Below are 16,227 nucleotides of genomic sequence, written 5' to 3'. Positions count from 1 at the left end.
AGTCAACGTCTTGCCTTTTGCGTCTGGATTTTTCTGCAAAAAGATTTCTTTCTAGAACATCAGGAGACTCTCCACGTGATCATTGTGCACCTTCACGCCCAGCGGTGGGCAGCAGCCAGCAGGGTGGTGCGCGTGCCCGCTCTCCACAAGACACAGCTCAGGGCACGCTCCTCCTCCCGTTCCAGAGTCCCGGGAGGACTGCAGTCTGGTTGTGGGGAGCACTGGCCGCTCCTTCTTTTCCACCGATGGTGGTCCTTGCATTACCCAAGTAAAGCTGGCCCCAGCCCCACGTCCTTGTCCGACTCTCTGGTTCTGGAGATACGGAAACTTCTTTAAACGTCAGCATGTTATAAGAATGACCATGGCGTCCCAGACGCCTCCTCTTTTTCTGGATTGCAGTCACCACAGGGGCTGTGACGTTCGTGGTTGCCCATTGGTTAGTCACAGACCTCATCTCCGGAGTCTTGATCGCTGGAAGTGCCTCATCATTGCTTTTGGTCTATTTGTGTGTTAGGGACTAAGCTGAGGGCTTCATACGTGTTAAGCACATGCTCTACCACTGAGGGACTCTCCAGCCCTATACCATCAGCCCTGAGAGCTGTAGCCACCCACCCGGGAGGGCCCTGCCATTGTTTTATTGTTCTAGGAAGAATGTCAGACCTTCTCTATATCTTCCTTAGAAAGTATTGTATAGTAAAAACCACCAGAATTCCCTTCAGGTGGCCACTTTGTCTGCCAAGTCTGTCTGTCTGTCTGTCTCTCCCATCTCCCCACATTCTGAATATGTCCTTCCCTTGTCCCAACCATCTTCCAGGTGTGGTTTCAGAACCGAAGAGCGAAGTTCCGCAGGAATGAGCGAGCCATGCTGGCCAATAAGAATGCTTCTCTCCTCAAGTCCTACTCAGGAGACGTGACGGCCGTGGAGCAGCCCATCGTGCCCCGCCCCGCTCCCCGGCCCACGGATTACCTCTCGTGGGGGACAGCCTCTCCGTACAGGTGAATGACGCTCCACCCCCTCGCTCCATCCCACATAATGCCCAGCCATCAGCCATGGTTAACCTCCTCAGAGACACTCAACTTGCTGACACCCCCAGATTTTCACAGGAGATTGCTCGTTGCCCCAGGAGCAGGGCTTGGGGGCAGAAGAGAGAGGGGGGCAGGCCATCAGCAATCTCCTCTTGGACTCGGGAACTCTTGAAAAGATGGGAAAGAGCCTAAAGGAAAAGTTCATTGCTAAGCTGTGCCCCGTGGCCCTCTTACAACCATTCTGGAAGAAAGCTACCCCACTCCCAAATTTAAGACAGGTTTGAGTTATTATGCTCTTATTGTGTAATAACTCAAACAGGCACTTAGGTGAACTTCACAGTAAAACTGTTTTTGAATTAAAAGGGAAAAAAAGGAGAGAGAGGGGAAAGAAAGGAAGGAGAGTGAGAGAAGGAAAGAGAAAAAATGGCAGAGAGAAGGAAAGAAAACTCAAGGTCACTCTGATCACTTTTGTGACCTTCATTTTTTTTTATTATTAACTGGAGATATCTTAGGGCCCCAAATGCCTTCATATCTATAGCTAATTCTTGTCTACTTGGCTAAAGATTTCTTTGGACAGCAGCGTATGAGTGTGTGTATGGGGGAAATGTGTGTGTGAACATATGTGTGTCTTCAAATAAGACGAATGTACAATTTATACCTAACTTTTATATGAAAAAGGTAAAACTTCTGAAGAAGCAAATCAGAGGAATATTTTAGTCATGTTGTGAGGCTTTTAACCTCCATTTATTATGTGATCAGAAACCATAGATCTATTCCAGCCACACAGCTGAGATGCCTGTGGTTAACACACGATCAGTCAACACGGATCTCCTTAACCCCCAGAAAACCAGGTTCAGGATACCAGTTCCCCTCCCCCCCCCCCCCCCCCGGGGAGAAGAAGTATTCACAACTTCATGAATTATGGTTTTATTTACCTATTCGTTATTAAGGTTGATGGCTGGCTAAAAGAGAGGCCACGAAGTAGTTACAGGAGATATGATTTCCCTAATGTGAAATGACACACTTGTGAAACGTAAAAGCTCTGGTCAAAGCCAAGAGCCCCACCCGAATGGTTCTTTTGGTTTTGAATCCCAAGTCAGTCTTTTAGAGAAACGTCACTAATGAAAGCATGACCTAAGTCTGGTCTTTGTACAGCAAAGTCCTATTCTGGATCTGTGTTCTCCCTGGTTCTGCTGATTTTGAGAGGTCAGTTATATCTGTGTGTCTTACAATTTAGATTCTTCTAGAAGGTTTACCAGCAGCACATTTAGAAGACCATATATTCTGTAGTATTTTAAATAAGTGGGAGCCACGTCGTCTCTCCTACAAACATTGGTATCCTACAGACCCACTCAACACCTTGGGAAATGGGCATAGATCAAAAGGGTGTGTTAAGACCCCTAGTTTGAATTTGGGAGTAACCAGGAGGTGTTCTCCTTGGGAACTTTTCACGGCAGCTATCCACAGTCCAGAGGGCTGCCGTGTGGTCCTTCTTAAGGCTGTGCTAAGAGCGGCCAGTGCACAGATGGAGATGTAACCTTCCCTGAACTAGCATTGTGGTAGACGGCCTGGACCAAAGCAGAAGTCCAGCTCAGTGCCTGCATCATAGGATTTCCGTACATGGGCATCGAACTGAAGCTATCCACATGACAATTTCTGTGTGCCTTTTTTGGAGATATCCTACGCTAACTGAACTTTTTATGTAAAATTCTAGACACATTTTCAAAAGCACCCTTAAACTGACCATCTTGACATGATTAGTTTGTTCATATTTGTGGCTAGTGCTCAATATTTTATGTAGATATAGCCCTAGTGTACATAATTTTTGTATTCTACTCTTTTCTTAAAATCATATAACCTTTTTACTCATTCCACAGTATGCATTTATATCATTTCTCTCTTAGATCCAGAGTTTGTAAAAATTAATTAAAACAATACCATAGAAACTGATGGTTCATATTATGTATGAGAAATAAATTAATCTCCAATATGAGTAGAAAAGCAATGGTTTAAAACAGTTATTTATCAGTAATATGTTTTTCTTCCCCGACTCAATGTTGGCTGAAGTGTTTATATTTTGGTTCATTTCTAAAAATGGCAAAAATGGTTCTGTTCCTTGGAGATTTTTTTTCTACTATGTTTAGAAATATTCATTACAATTTTACACTTTGAAACTTGCTAGGGAATATAACTATTGTTAATAAAATATAAAAGAAAAACAAGTAATGGGAAACAAAAGAAATAATGGACCTTCAGTGATATGGAAAATGTACTATCTCTGTTGGTACTACGATGTCAAGTTAGTTACATCACATGTTACATTCATTAAAAGACATTTCTCTTGGTTAATCCTCGGACACTCTTTTTTTTGTTTTTTGTTTTTTTGTTTTTGTTGGTCATGGGGCTTGAACTCTGGGCCTGAACACTGTCCCTGCGCTCTTCAGCTCAAGGTGAGCACGCTACTGCTTGAGCCACAGCGCCACTTCCTATCCGCGGACACTCTTGTGTGGTAGCTGTTTCCTTGCTCCGGCTCCAAACAAGAGGAGACTGAACACTTGTTTTTAAGTCTTCAGTGAGCAGAATTAGAATGCATGCTTTGTGAGTCCTGTTCCTGTCCAACACATGAGGACATCTACCCGTATTTTATTCCCATTAAACCTTACACTATATTGGCGGTGATGAGAAGTATATGATTTTACAACTCTCTCAGCAACCCTTTCCGATGGAGGGTCTGTGTCAGGTCCGAAACAGCATCCCAGGGTCAGTGAAGACACAGCTCTGTCAGACAGAACCGTTTACTGATTTCTAGGTGCTTTCTTGGAAGGACAGTAAACCAGGGCACGTTTGCAAAATGTCTGAAGTATGGGGAAAATAACCAACCTTTTTTTTTATGGGCGTCTTTTATGAATTCAGAGTGGTGGCGATATGACTTGTCAAGCCAAAGCACTTTGAGTGAAAAGGGGGAGTGGTCCTGCTAATTAATAGTAGACCACAGGTGTAAGGCAGGATTGCGCCTGGCAGCCTCAACTCATGGCCCTCACTCCTTCCCTGAGGCCTATTACGGGTGACAGTGTCGGCCCCGAAGCAGAGTCCCTCCCAAGAGCAAAGCACTTCCCAGCACGCTCTAGTTCCTTGGCAGGTGTCTCCTTGGTTTACGTGTGGTTGTGGAAGGAAGCTTGCCTTGGGAACACATACCTGCTTCTTAGTTCAGAACTGTCCTCCCACAGCAAATTGCGAGAATAAAGAAGCGCACGGAGCCAGAGAATTATTGCTGATTTTCAGTGCTGTGCCTTTTGGGTATCAGTGATCAATCCAGACATGGACTTTTGACTAGGACTTGAGCTAAAGTAGCCAAGACCCCATCCCTAGAGCTCTCTGCCCTTCGGAGGGCAGCTGGCAGACGGCCTGGCTGCGCACCATAGGTTCAGAGTGCTATTTTGAGAGGGAGGGCAGACTTCAAAGAAAGCTGGTGACAAGTGGAAAGTCCCTGTCCGCGTCTCCCTTCCCCAGCCCGTCCTCCCCGTCCTCCTCCTCCTCCTCCTCCTCCTCCCCCCGTCTGGTCGCGGTCATGGTGCTGCATGACATCTGCTGAACGCATTTGGCTCATTTCTCCCTTTCACACTTTCAAAAATAGATCCTCGTCCCTCCCAAGATGTTGTTTACACGAGGGACTTCATAACGGATTCTAACGGAGGACCCCGAAAAGGTAATTTGTCAGAGGGTGGGAGTGGCTGCTGGGGGCAGGGCTAGGGGGGAATCAGTGCTCTTGTTGAAGCCGTAGACACGCTCAGAAGTGAGTCCTCACGCAGGGAATCCGTGAGGAAGCCAGGGCCCTGAGGACATGTGTCCATACAGTGAGCGGGAGCGGGAGAGGCCTCGGCAGCCCTCAAGCATGGCCGAGACAGGAACGGAGACTGCGGCAGGAAGGCGGGGTGGATTGGGGTTCTGCGTCTCTGAGTTGCCCCCTACAATGGGGGTGCAGCGCTGTTCACCCTCAGTGCAAAGCTCTAGGTGACTAGCGTGTACCTCAGTGTGTTCTTGTCCTGGCTACTTTGGCTTCTCAGACCATTGATCTTTGTGTGTCACCTTCTATCTAAATTGAGCTAGTAATAGCTTCCTCTCACTCACAAGAGTGTTTGGAACCTATAGATGAGCAAGGGCAGACAGGAAAAGAAGAGCTGGTGGTCACCGAAGGACGTAAGATTCACGGGGTTTATATATACAAACACTCCTAGGAAGATGAACCACTGCAGAAGGGATCGTTGAGCACAGAGTGAAAACGGAGGGCTAACCTGTGAAATCAAGTCCCGGTGCGTCCACTTAGAAGAGATAATAGACATTAAAAATCATCTTCTGAATTTTTAAGCTAAGAGAAAGAAATGATTGTGTGTGTGTGTCTGTGTGTCTGTGTCTGTGTGTGTGTCTGTGTCTGTCCTGGGGCTTGAACTCAGGGCCTGAGCCATGTCCCTGAGCATTTTGTTTCATTTAAAGCTAGCATTCTACCACTTGAGCCACAGATCCGTGTCCAACATTTTGTTGGTTAATTGGTTAAAAGGGTCTCATAGACTGCCCTGCCGGGCCGGCTTTGAACAGCAATCCTCAGATCTCAGCCTTCTTGGTAGCCAGGATTTACAGGCGTGAGCCACGGATCCTCCACAAGAAATGATTTTTTTTTTAAGTCACACAAGATCCCTTTCAGAAGCATTGATGGGATCTTTCTTTAGAAGTAAGTTTTCCTACAACATTTGGCATTGAGTTTTCTTAGATGAAGCAAGTATGCTTGTATTATTTTTGAGTTGAGAAAAGACCAAACCAAAGAGATGGTCTCCAAAGGTCTCCAGTGTCTCAACATTGCAAGCTCTACAGCTTTGTTAAAGAGCTGGTGAAACCCTAGATCCTCAGAGAGACCCACAGACTTCTAAAGCCCACACACTTGACTTTGGGTGAAATGTTAAACAATTGATCATTATCAAAACAAGCCAAATCGAAAACAATGTTAAAGTTGAAACAGAGTCAAATATTATTCCCCCCACCAAAAAAAAGTTATCATCAACTGTTTGGTGATTTGTAGGATTTACATTAAGGGTGATTAGAAAACAAATGTGTAGATGCCCATTTGTTTCCTGCCTTCAAAATCATCTGGTTAGTAGCATTTTTTTTTGTATTTTCTTGGTGTTGGCAGTTATTGTAACACATTTTTCCTCACAGTAACCTTTCAGAATGGGTTGAATGGATTATAAATGACGTGTCCCAATGCAAACATTATTCCAGTCCTGCTGGTGTGGTTGGTATGCTGCTGGCCATAGCTGGCCTGCATCTGCTAGGAATCTCCAAATAAGGAAATGGAAAAAATTCCAAGCTTTCTTGAATGTGTCAGCTCGGTGAAAGTCCCAGGACAGACTTGAAGAGTCAACACATGGAACACAAGCCTTTTTTAAAAATTTAATCTCGAATATCTCAATGCATTTTATTTGGCAGTGTCATTTTTGGTCACAGGCACAAAGCAGCTTTACTAAAAGTTCAGTAGAAACGGTGCCATCAATCACCTCCAGACCTTCAGTTCCTGACTCAGCTCAGATCTCTTCCTTCCAAGGGAACACAACACCAGCAACTTGGTTGTAAAACAGATTCTTAGTTGTTGTCTTGTCCTTAGCATATACTAATCACTTGGTGGTAGCCTTAGCTTTTTATCCCAGGATGTTTAATCCTAGCTGGGAAGAAGCGGTCATTTTACATGGTCTGAAGGGTACATAAATGGAGCTGAAAATAGCTAATTACCCCCAGTGGCCTGCTCTTTGGGGAAGACATTTATTCTAGGGTTCTCTTTCTTGTGCTGAAGCAGCTTTAGAAGCTTCCATGACAAGAAGAACAGGTGATCGTGAGCACTCTTTTGGGTTGGCAGCCATTCCAGGGTGTTGTCACCTCAGGAAGAAAGTCCTCTCCCTCTTCTAATGTCATGTGTGAAGCACGCCTAAGCTGCTCTTAGACTATGCACACATTCGTTCTATTTTTTTTCTGGCCTGTAACAAGGCTTGCGTGGCCCTGTTAGGTCAAAGGACGGCCTATCACTTGAGTAGATGGCATATTTAGCTCACGCTGTAAAACTAGCTGCATAGCACATCATTCGAGTGAGCGATAGCTTTCTTTAGTATATGGACGAACCATCAGACGCCCCTCTTAGACGGTTATAGATTCTAAATGCTTGGTGAAAGGCTATACATTGAGATGGCCTCTGTTCTTTTGTTGCGTGTCAGTCTTGGGGTTTAAGCGCAGGTCCTGGATGCTCTCTCCAAGTCAGGTGAGCTGTCCTGTCTGGGCTGGCCTTGCACTGTGATTCTCAGATCCCGGCACTCTGAGTAGGTAGGATTGCAGGCGGGAGCCACCAGCGCCTCGCTCGGCCTCTGCTCTTTCATTCTGTGTGTGCTGACCGTGGAACTCGGAAATAAGTTCAGTTATTACAACTTGAGGGAGATGCACTCAATATTTTTAAGGCAGCTCTTACCATAGTAAGTCCCCAGACTAGAATAACAGATGGTGCAGTTAGTCAACCCTGAAGTAACTGGGGCAGAGAGAGAGAAGTGTGGTCACTACTATGGTAGACATTTCTGGAAAACAGTTACAACAGCTTCAGTAAACCAAAATAATCCCCATGGTTCCATTTCCTTTTGTCTGCTAAGGAAAGAGAGCCCATCTCTGGTGACCAAAGGCAGTGTGGGGTTCTATGAAATAGGACTTTTTGCTGGTCCTGATTCTTAAATGACAGAAAACACAATTCTCAGAACCTCAGCCAAGAACCTAACACAAATTCCATGACGATCTGCAATTTTCCACCAGAGATTTTTTTTAAGGTTCTCACAGTTTTCACTTTGTGTATAGAGAAATCGTCCAACTTTATTATCAGTCCTTAACAGACAATACACCTCACAACCCCAAGTTTACTGGTCTGTGTTTGAAACGACGTTATGTACCACTCTCACAACTTAATTCTCTCACCAGCATGTGGTTAAGAAAGGCTGATTTGATTGCTTTTTATAATAATCTACCAGTCAGATTCCCAAGCACTAAAGATACCTTTTCTTAAATATTAGGGTTCTTGGTATGTCCTAAGAACCCTATAGGATCTTGAATGGAAGCATCTAAGTGATTATATGCATATGGATTTCTGAATCAAATGATATTTGTTGGTACATTCTGGGGGAAAAAAAGACTTTGTTTTAGTGTGCCATTCTGGTCATTCATCTCACTCCTAATCTAAACCTACCACTTCTGTCCTGTGGTGGACAATGGTAAGAAGTGATAGCCTATTTCATAACTTACCTCTGCTGATATGTTTTTCTTTTTATTGTGAAATGACTTACTATGAACCCCAGACTATGTAACCATCAGCTCTTCTTTTGCTATGGCCTTTTTTGTTCTTTCTACTAAGATAGTGAAATTTACAGAACTACTTCTTAACAATGAAAGAATACTGGTCAGATAGGTCACAGAAGTCATTCTCAGAGCATAGTGATCAATGCACTTGCGTAGAACCCATTTTAATCATACTCTAGCTATAGCTCACTAATTTATTGAGCACCAAACATACGCTAGGTATTTCATCAGCTTTACCAGAAGACACAGTGAACAGGCAGGTGTGATATCAGAGTGATAAAGCTTATGCTTTAGGTCAGTGATATATATTATATAAGTTACTAATTAAAGTGATATACAAGTTATTAATTAAAATTGAATTATATGACAAAACCAAAGGAGAACCTACACTTGTTTAGCTCATTGACTCAGAAATGAGCCATAAGAGTAAAGCTGGCAAATAAAAAGAAAAGAAAAAAGTAAAGTTCTCTCTCTACCACTGGGGCCATGCCTCTCTCCTTGCTTTTAGGCTGATTTTCTTGGGCAAGGGAATGGTGTCTTCGTATCTCAGCTTCCTGAGTAGTGGGGATTATAGGCATGAGCCACTGGTGCCCCAGATTCTTTTTATAACCCTTTCAACTCTCCACCCTTCTGTAGTAACTCACATCCATATGGGAGTGCACACATTCTCTCACACGCTTGTATCAATGCTCTGAGGCTTTTAAAGATGAGTGTATCTGGAAAGATCAAGTGATCTGGAACAAATTATACCTTCTTAACTTGATTTTTCCCTAATTGCTAGTCTCAGAGGTTAAATAGACGATTAAGAGTTTTGGCTGTGAGTCTTGACGATGTGGTGATATGGTCTCTCTATTTGTAGAACAGCTTCAGTTTTCTCTCTTTCTGATCTTGTCACTTGATCCCCAGAACCACAAAGTCCTGTGTGGGTGACAGAATTCCACTGGAAGGCAGGCGGCAGAAAAGCACATGCCCTTCCATTTATAAGTCTATCTCCTTCCAGCCCTCGGTTGAAAGGGATTTTGCTAATCTTAGAAACATCCAGAAATGTTTTCATTTCATTAAAATGTGACTCCTTTTAACTATTTAGGATAAAGTAAAGGAGAATTTGCACCCAACGTCAACATACCATTTCTTTTTTCCTTTATAAGAGATCCATGGATGCAATTAATAATAAAGAAAATCCACCGCTGATGAATTTTAGCCCAGCAGTGTTCCTGACAATGAAAATCAACTTCATGTTTTTCTCAGCAATGTGGAGTGAGCGAGCATTACCGCTGAGGGCCAAGCATGTGAAACTAGAGCCCTGTGTAGTTTATTTAGGAAACTTAACCATTCCCACCACAATGGATCCAGAAGGCAGTTAGGTACTGCTCACATATTTTGGAGAAGAGGCTATGGAAAATCAAAGCCAGTGGGTAGGAGCCTCTTGATTTTGCAGTACTTGATACTATCAATAAGTGTATCAAGAGAAGCAAATAAGTTATGTTGGATTATCTGATTCTCCAAACACATTGCTTGTGATGGTATTTAACTGATCATCTAAAGTACAGCCATCTCGAGTACAGAAGCGATATTCTCTTCAATTTTCTGTCAAATGGCTTGCTTTCCTTCTTCACTTCCCCACCCTCTTCAGGCGGGGTGATGTAGGCAGAAAATGAGATTAAAGACTGCTTTAATTAGTCAGCTGATGACAAACCTACTAGGCAACTTTTTCTCTCACCCCAGAAATAAGTCATGACTCATTGTATCCAGCGCAGCAGATGCCTCTCCCTCCCTCTGTCTCATTCTCCTCCGCCTTCCCTGGCATTGCACAACAGGACCACCCTCTTTCCAAACGCCATAGATGCATGGAGAGCTGGGGTTGTAAGAGCCTCCTGAGACCCCGGTCCAGCCTGCCTGTCCCTGCCTGCCCCATCCTGCAAGGACATCCTCCCGGAACACATCCTCCTGCAGCTGTGTGAAACTAACGTCTGTTATTCTCCCTGCTCTCTCCTTTGTCCCTACAGCGCCATGGCCACTTATTCTGCCACATGTGCCAACAATAGCCCTGCACAGGGTATCAACATGGCCAACAGCATTGCCAACCTGAGACTGAAGGCCAAGGAATATAGTTTACAGAGGAACCAGGTGTCAACAGTCAACTGAGGAAAACACAATGATTTAACAGGCCTAAGAAGAGATCACAAACCATGAGACACCTGTCCTGCTCTGTCATTTCTTCATCCGCTGGAGGAAAACAAGTATAAACAAACAAACCAACCAAAGACAGAACTAAAATATTGGGACCATGGCAGAGAAAAGCAGGAGAGGAACAAAATGAAAATTAGTTAACAAATGTACCTCTTCTCTCTGGAACACTACCACCATTTGTTTCTCTGTGTGTTTATTTCATTTTTTCTTTCTATTTATGCTTTGCTTCATATACTCCAAGCTTCATCAGTTAGGTCTAGCCCACCCACTCTCATAATTTGTATGAGATTTAAAACAATGTGCAGTAGCCAAAGAAATCCTATATATACATATATCCATATTCAAAGCGATTAACCTGTAATTTCTCATCAACCTGTTTGACCTCAGTGCCTTACTCCATCATCTTCCTAGATTCTCCCTCAGAATGTTGGAAAAGCCAAAGTCTTTCTGAAGAATCTATGCCGGACATGATTGTCTTTCTCGTGGTCTCCACGTCTGTGGGTTATGAGAAGGTTTTCCAATCAGCTACTAGAAAAAATAATCGTGGACAAGTTCTGATCATTGGCCTATTATTGGATTGACTGATCAACCTAATTGGCTCAATCTGGCTAATTCTAAGCTGTAAACTCTACATCTCGACCACAGAGTTAAGCTCTAAGCTGTAGATATACTTCACACCTTCCTGCAAACAATCAGCAGTCTTACGTGAAAAGACTGTTGGTTGTCTTTCAAGGATTTGCTGTTAAGGGCTATTTGATGGAGAAAATTTTTTTTTTTCACTTGAGAGGGACAGAAATTTCTTCAGGAAAATGAAGACTGAATTGTGAAATGCATGGCCTACATCTCTTTGGTGCCTTCAGTGTAGTCAGACGCACATTTATATATATACTGTATATATTTATATATTTTATATATATAATATTGCAAGCTGGGGTTTGCAGTTTCTCAAACATAGCAAAAAAGCAAAACTCACACTTCCCCGTCCCCACTGCCATAGCGGTGGGACATTAATTAGGCATCTTGCTTGTTTTCTTTTTCTACACAAATGTTCTCAGTAAGGTGGTAGAGCAGTTGGCAAGGGTGTTGTTTGAGAACTAGGACTCCTCACCTTAGAGATTTCAGTCATTAGAAGTTATTTCTGACTATTAAAATGTCCTGGAGGTTGGTGTCAGAACGCTGATGAAATGCTGATCCATTCCGACCTGGCCAGGGAATTCCACTTAAGAGGAGGAAAAGTGTCTAGTCGTCTGCTCTTTCTCCACTCCCTGGAACTGTAACAGACAAAACATACTAAACATGTTCAAGTGAGTACTTAACAGTTGGCTTTAATTCCCAACATTTTAAATACAATTATGGACACACACACACACACACACACACACACACACATGCATGCACGTGTGCACACACACATATATATTTAGTATTTTGAAATAAAATTTAGCCTCTGGGGTGAGAGAGCCAGCTGAGACTTCTTTGTTTCATTCTCTCTGTTCCCAGCCCTGCTTTCCTAACTTCCTTGCCAGGTGCATTGGAGCATGCTGTGCCTTAGTTTACCTGTTCATAAAAGAAGGGCTTGGCAATTCTTACCTACCTCACAGGGGTGTTGTGAGGCTGTATTCATCTTTGCTTTCCTGTGTTCTCGGTGTGGCCAGCACTTTGTAGCCATGGGAAGAAGGGACTGTAAAGGTGTACAGTGCTAACCAATGGAATGATAGGGTATCTGGAAGGCTTGTCTCTAGCAAGGGAATGCTACAATGTTGTACGAACTCACAATCTTGTATTTGGAAATGAGAAATAGGTTTATATTTTTAGATGTCTCATAAAGTATGCCATCTGATTAAAGAATAACTAAGGGTACACAGAATAGACACATTTTTAACTTATTCTCATCCTGACCAGCTTGGTTCTAGTCATTTCAATTATTAGTGGCTAGAAAGCTTTAGGTTGATTTTGGCTAAATATACCAGCTTTGAACTCTGAGTGACAGGCAAGGAATTTGGAGTGTAAGATGCACTTTTAATGACTATTAGTATTTCTGATCAGATGGAGCTGACAGTAACTTTGTTTTCAATCTAACAGCTACCAGTCTGAGTATGTATTTCTAACGGTTCTGTACTTCTTCCAGTAATAAGAAGGGCATCCATCTTTTGCATTTAGTTTTCACCACTGACTCTCTTATTTTAACTAAAACATTTTTTATGGAGGTTCCTGTAAAACACTATGCAGCATGCACTATTTGCTTCTAAGAAATCTTCCATTTGTTGTTCTTTTGTCCCATTGATCGCTGTGGATTATCAGGTTTGGAAGGAACAGTATATCCTTGAAGATCAAAACATTCTTTGACTTGAGAAGTGAGTGTAATCCAAACTTTAGAGGGTTGGAGTTTAAAGAGAGGCTTTGGGTTCTGGAGAGCAGGCACAAATCACACGTGCAAAGGGTTTGCTCGGAAGAGGTGACTCTTAGAAGCAGGAGAGGAAAGGTAGAGGGTCATGTGAAACAAGTCATTTGAAACCGTCACACTGACACCCATGTCCAGTGGCCAACAGAAAAGTTTGTGCCTATAAACCCTAACAGTCGGGAAAACCTTCATCTCGTGCCTTGGACAAGCAATGTCTGGAAATTTCTCAGAGCAATGGTGCTGGCTAGTCACGAGAATGCTCACTGCATGCTCAACGCACGAGCCTCTATTATCTGAGCATGTGATCAGGAAGTACACATGTCGTCCTAGCATTCACTTTGGTCTGCTTATTATTGATCTAGAAACAAGTTGGATAAGTGGTTTGGAGGAGTCGACTTCTGTCCCTGCAGCCAGGCAGCAGAAGAGGGTCCCAGTGCCCCAGACTGCAGGCACAGCCCTATTTTTCACCAGCAGTATTCCCAGATGCAGATGAATACCTATGAACCATCTGTGTCCCCAGTTGCTCCCTAAACATGCTGATTTGTAGGGCACTTGGCAGATTAAGCCAGAAGAGGTGACCTAATTAAAAGAAAAAATGGAATGAATAAAGATCTCGTAAGAAATGTAAAATGTAAATTATATCTTGCTTTATGATGTAAAATATACATTGTTTGCGCTAGAGTAGAAATGATTCCTTTTCAATAAAATGAAAGAACGATGCAGTGATGTCTTTCGTTATACACATTGGAGTCGGCTGATTCATTCTTTTTGAGCTGACTTTTTGTTATCCTTAAATAGCTGTACAAAGGGGTTTCCATTCAACACGCCAGTTTGTGGGAACAAAGGGTAAACCAGTCTCCCTCCTGCCCATCATGCCCTCAATTTTCCCAATTCCAGTTTCACATACAGATGTTGAATATCATGACTGCATTCACCAACGCTTTTTCTCGCCCTTCACCTCCCCTGAGCCCCTGGACCGCACTTCCCTGACAGCCCACCTTCCAGGTTCTTGGCATTCATTTTGTTGAAGGAGAAGTTAATTGCTCAAAGGAATTACACCATTGGAATCCTACACTTCACATACCATATTTTAGCTAATACATTTGTGTATGAACACATATAACCCTGTATATGTTTATATGTATATAGACAAATATGTAGTTTAGATCTAACATCCAGTTATGAGAGGAAATGCGCATCCTTTTTCTCTCTGAGCCTAACTTACTTCACTTAACATACTTTTTAAAAGTCCAGCCTTGTTCCTGCAAGTTACATAATACATTCTTCCTGATTAATGAGCAAAAGTTCATTATCTGTCTGTCTGTCTTTTTGTTGGGGGAGTGGGGGGGGGGCGGTCATGGGGCTTGAAGTCTGGGCCTGGGCGCCGTCCCCGATCTCTTTAGCTCAAGGCGAGCATTCAACCACTTGAGCCACAGCGCCACTTCTGGTTTTCTGGTGGTTAATTGGAGGTAAGAGTCTCACAGACTTTCCTGCCCAGGCTGGCTTTGAACTGAGATCCTCAGATCTCAGCCTGCTGAGTAGCTAGGATGACAGGTGTGAGCCACCAGCACCAGGCCCTAGATAGTGTCTTTTATGGTAGTATCTTTGCAAGTGTCTTTGCTACACGACTCATATTCTTCTGGATCAATGTAAACTCTTTGAACTTTAAAGACATCTGCTAGAACACAGGCTGACATTCATATGAGTGAAGGTAAGAAGGACTTGTGAGAAAAAGAATTCTATCAGAATACGATATTCTTTCCTGTTACAAAAGGAAAATAATGATTTTTTAAAAAGTAATGACAGTGGTGATCACAAGGGGATTTTAGAATCATGGGTAAATGTATGGCAGGATTTTTATGAAAGCTTAGTGTTTTTAAAATCAACATCGTAAGTAACAGTAAGAATAGATACTTGATGACCAACAAAAGACAATAAAGCATGTTGGAGTATGTAAGGAGCAACATGCAGTATATTAAGTACCCCTTGTGCATAGCATGGGGCGTAATAATGGAACGTGTAAGCCACGTTGTGAGATACAAGTTCTGTTTGCACACAATATCTGGTGCAAAAGACAACTCAAGCTTGGACAAGTTTACAGAACAGTTCAGGACAATAACTTAATAAATATCAAAACAAATAAACCAGACAGAAGGATTCCAGAAAGAGAAAGACAACATGAGCGAGAGTGGGAGAAGCATTTTATAGCCAAACTGGGAGTCATCAACAAGCTTTTATTTGGCCGGGGAGTGGGAAATAGAAAGAACAGAATAAGGGCAGTGATACAGATGCGAGGAATTTGGCCCAGGGAAACATGGCAGGATGATTGCTGATGGGATGGAAAGTTTATTTTAAAGCGGAGCTGAGGAAAGTTCTGAAGGCTGAGGCTGAATCTTCATCCTGGGAGAAAGGAGTTTGAGCTTTTCCTCAGGCCACGGAGATCTAGTCAAGGTTATTAAGCAGAAAAAAAGCCATGCAAAATATACTGTTTTAGTAAGGCTGTCCTTTAAAGAATGAAGGTAAACTAGAGCAGAACAAGAATGGGAAATAGATCAAACTTGTTACCTGGGAAACAAAAAACAAAGAGGAAGAGGGGAGAGATCTTGTAAGGAAAGAGTTAACAGGACGTAGTAGAAGGAACAGAGTCAAAAACCAATGAAAACCGATGAGTAGAAGAACACATCCCTGATTTTTAAAAAATGACAAAAAGACCAATAGAAACAGAATGGTCCAGTCACAGGGGATGGCAATTGAAGTTTTAGATACATTATTAAGCCTGAAAAATCAAATATAATCGTCCAGGCAGTGAAGATACGAAAATGGGACCTGACCAAGAATACGGATGGAAGTTGGAGATCACGTTCTAAGCTTATCAAACTAGTTGTCAAAAAGGCTTGGCTCCAAGGGTAGTTACTCAGTCTCCAAGTTTTCCAGAGTCAGGACACCATCACTAGGAATTTTAGATCTTGGAATGAAGCCCATACTTTGTCTCTAGATTCTAAAGTGGGTGGCTGAGATATATTTCTTGTAGATCTAGAGGCTAAGAGTCCCAGATCAGAATAACATCAGGTTCAGAGGCCGGGACGGCTGTCTGCTCGTCACAGCCCACAAGCTGGAGAGCGTGAGCTCACTTCCTTTCCTTTTGATAGGGCCAGAGTCTTGAGGACTCCACCCTCCTGACCTCATCTAAGCATGATGATTTCCCAGTATCCCCACCTTCCTCAGAGCCAGCTGGCGGG

At 43.0% G+C, this 16,227-nt stretch overlaps 1 protein-coding gene and 1 long non-coding RNA gene across 4 annotated transcripts in view; one reads left to right on the top strand and one right to left on the bottom strand.

The window, feature by feature from the left end:
* LOC138818214 (paired mesoderm homeobox protein 1) overlaps positions 1 to 13,710 on the top strand; it is a 68,491-nt gene extending 54,781 nt beyond the window's left edge. For 2 of the 3 annotated variants that reach the window (XM_070009198.1, XM_070009199.1), the window contains exons 3-4: positions 815 to 996; positions 10,404 to 13,710. In XM_070009198.1, the coding sequence (XP_069865299.1) occupies positions 815 to 996; positions 10,404 to 10,542 (321 nt within the window). In that variant the 3' untranslated portion in view covers positions 10,543 to 13,710. Of the gene's footprint in view, positions 1 to 814; positions 997 to 4,660; positions 4,733 to 10,403 lie in introns of all 3 variants that reach the window. The other variant, XM_070009200.1, reaches the window with a different exon arrangement.
* Positions 11,472 to 16,227, bottom strand: part of LOC138818216 (uncharacterized) — a 35,413-nt gene continuing 30,657 nt past the window's right edge. Inside the window, exon 3 of the long non-coding RNA XR_011369010.1 lies at positions 11,472 to 11,858. This is a non-coding gene — a long non-coding RNA (uncharacterized lncRNA). The remainder of the gene's footprint in view (positions 11,859 to 16,227) is intronic.

The sequence above is a fragment of the Dipodomys merriami genome, unplaced genomic scaffold, assembly GCF_024711535.1.
Source record: "Dipodomys merriami isolate MVZ:Mamm:240054 unplaced genomic scaffold, mDipMer1.0.p SCAF_72, whole genome shotgun sequence".
Taxonomy (NCBI): Eukaryota; Metazoa; Chordata; class Mammalia; order Rodentia; family Heteromyidae; genus Dipodomys; species Dipodomys merriami.
The sequence above is the reverse complement of the archived record's forward strand: the minus strand, read 5'-3'. Positions and strand labels throughout refer to the sequence as shown.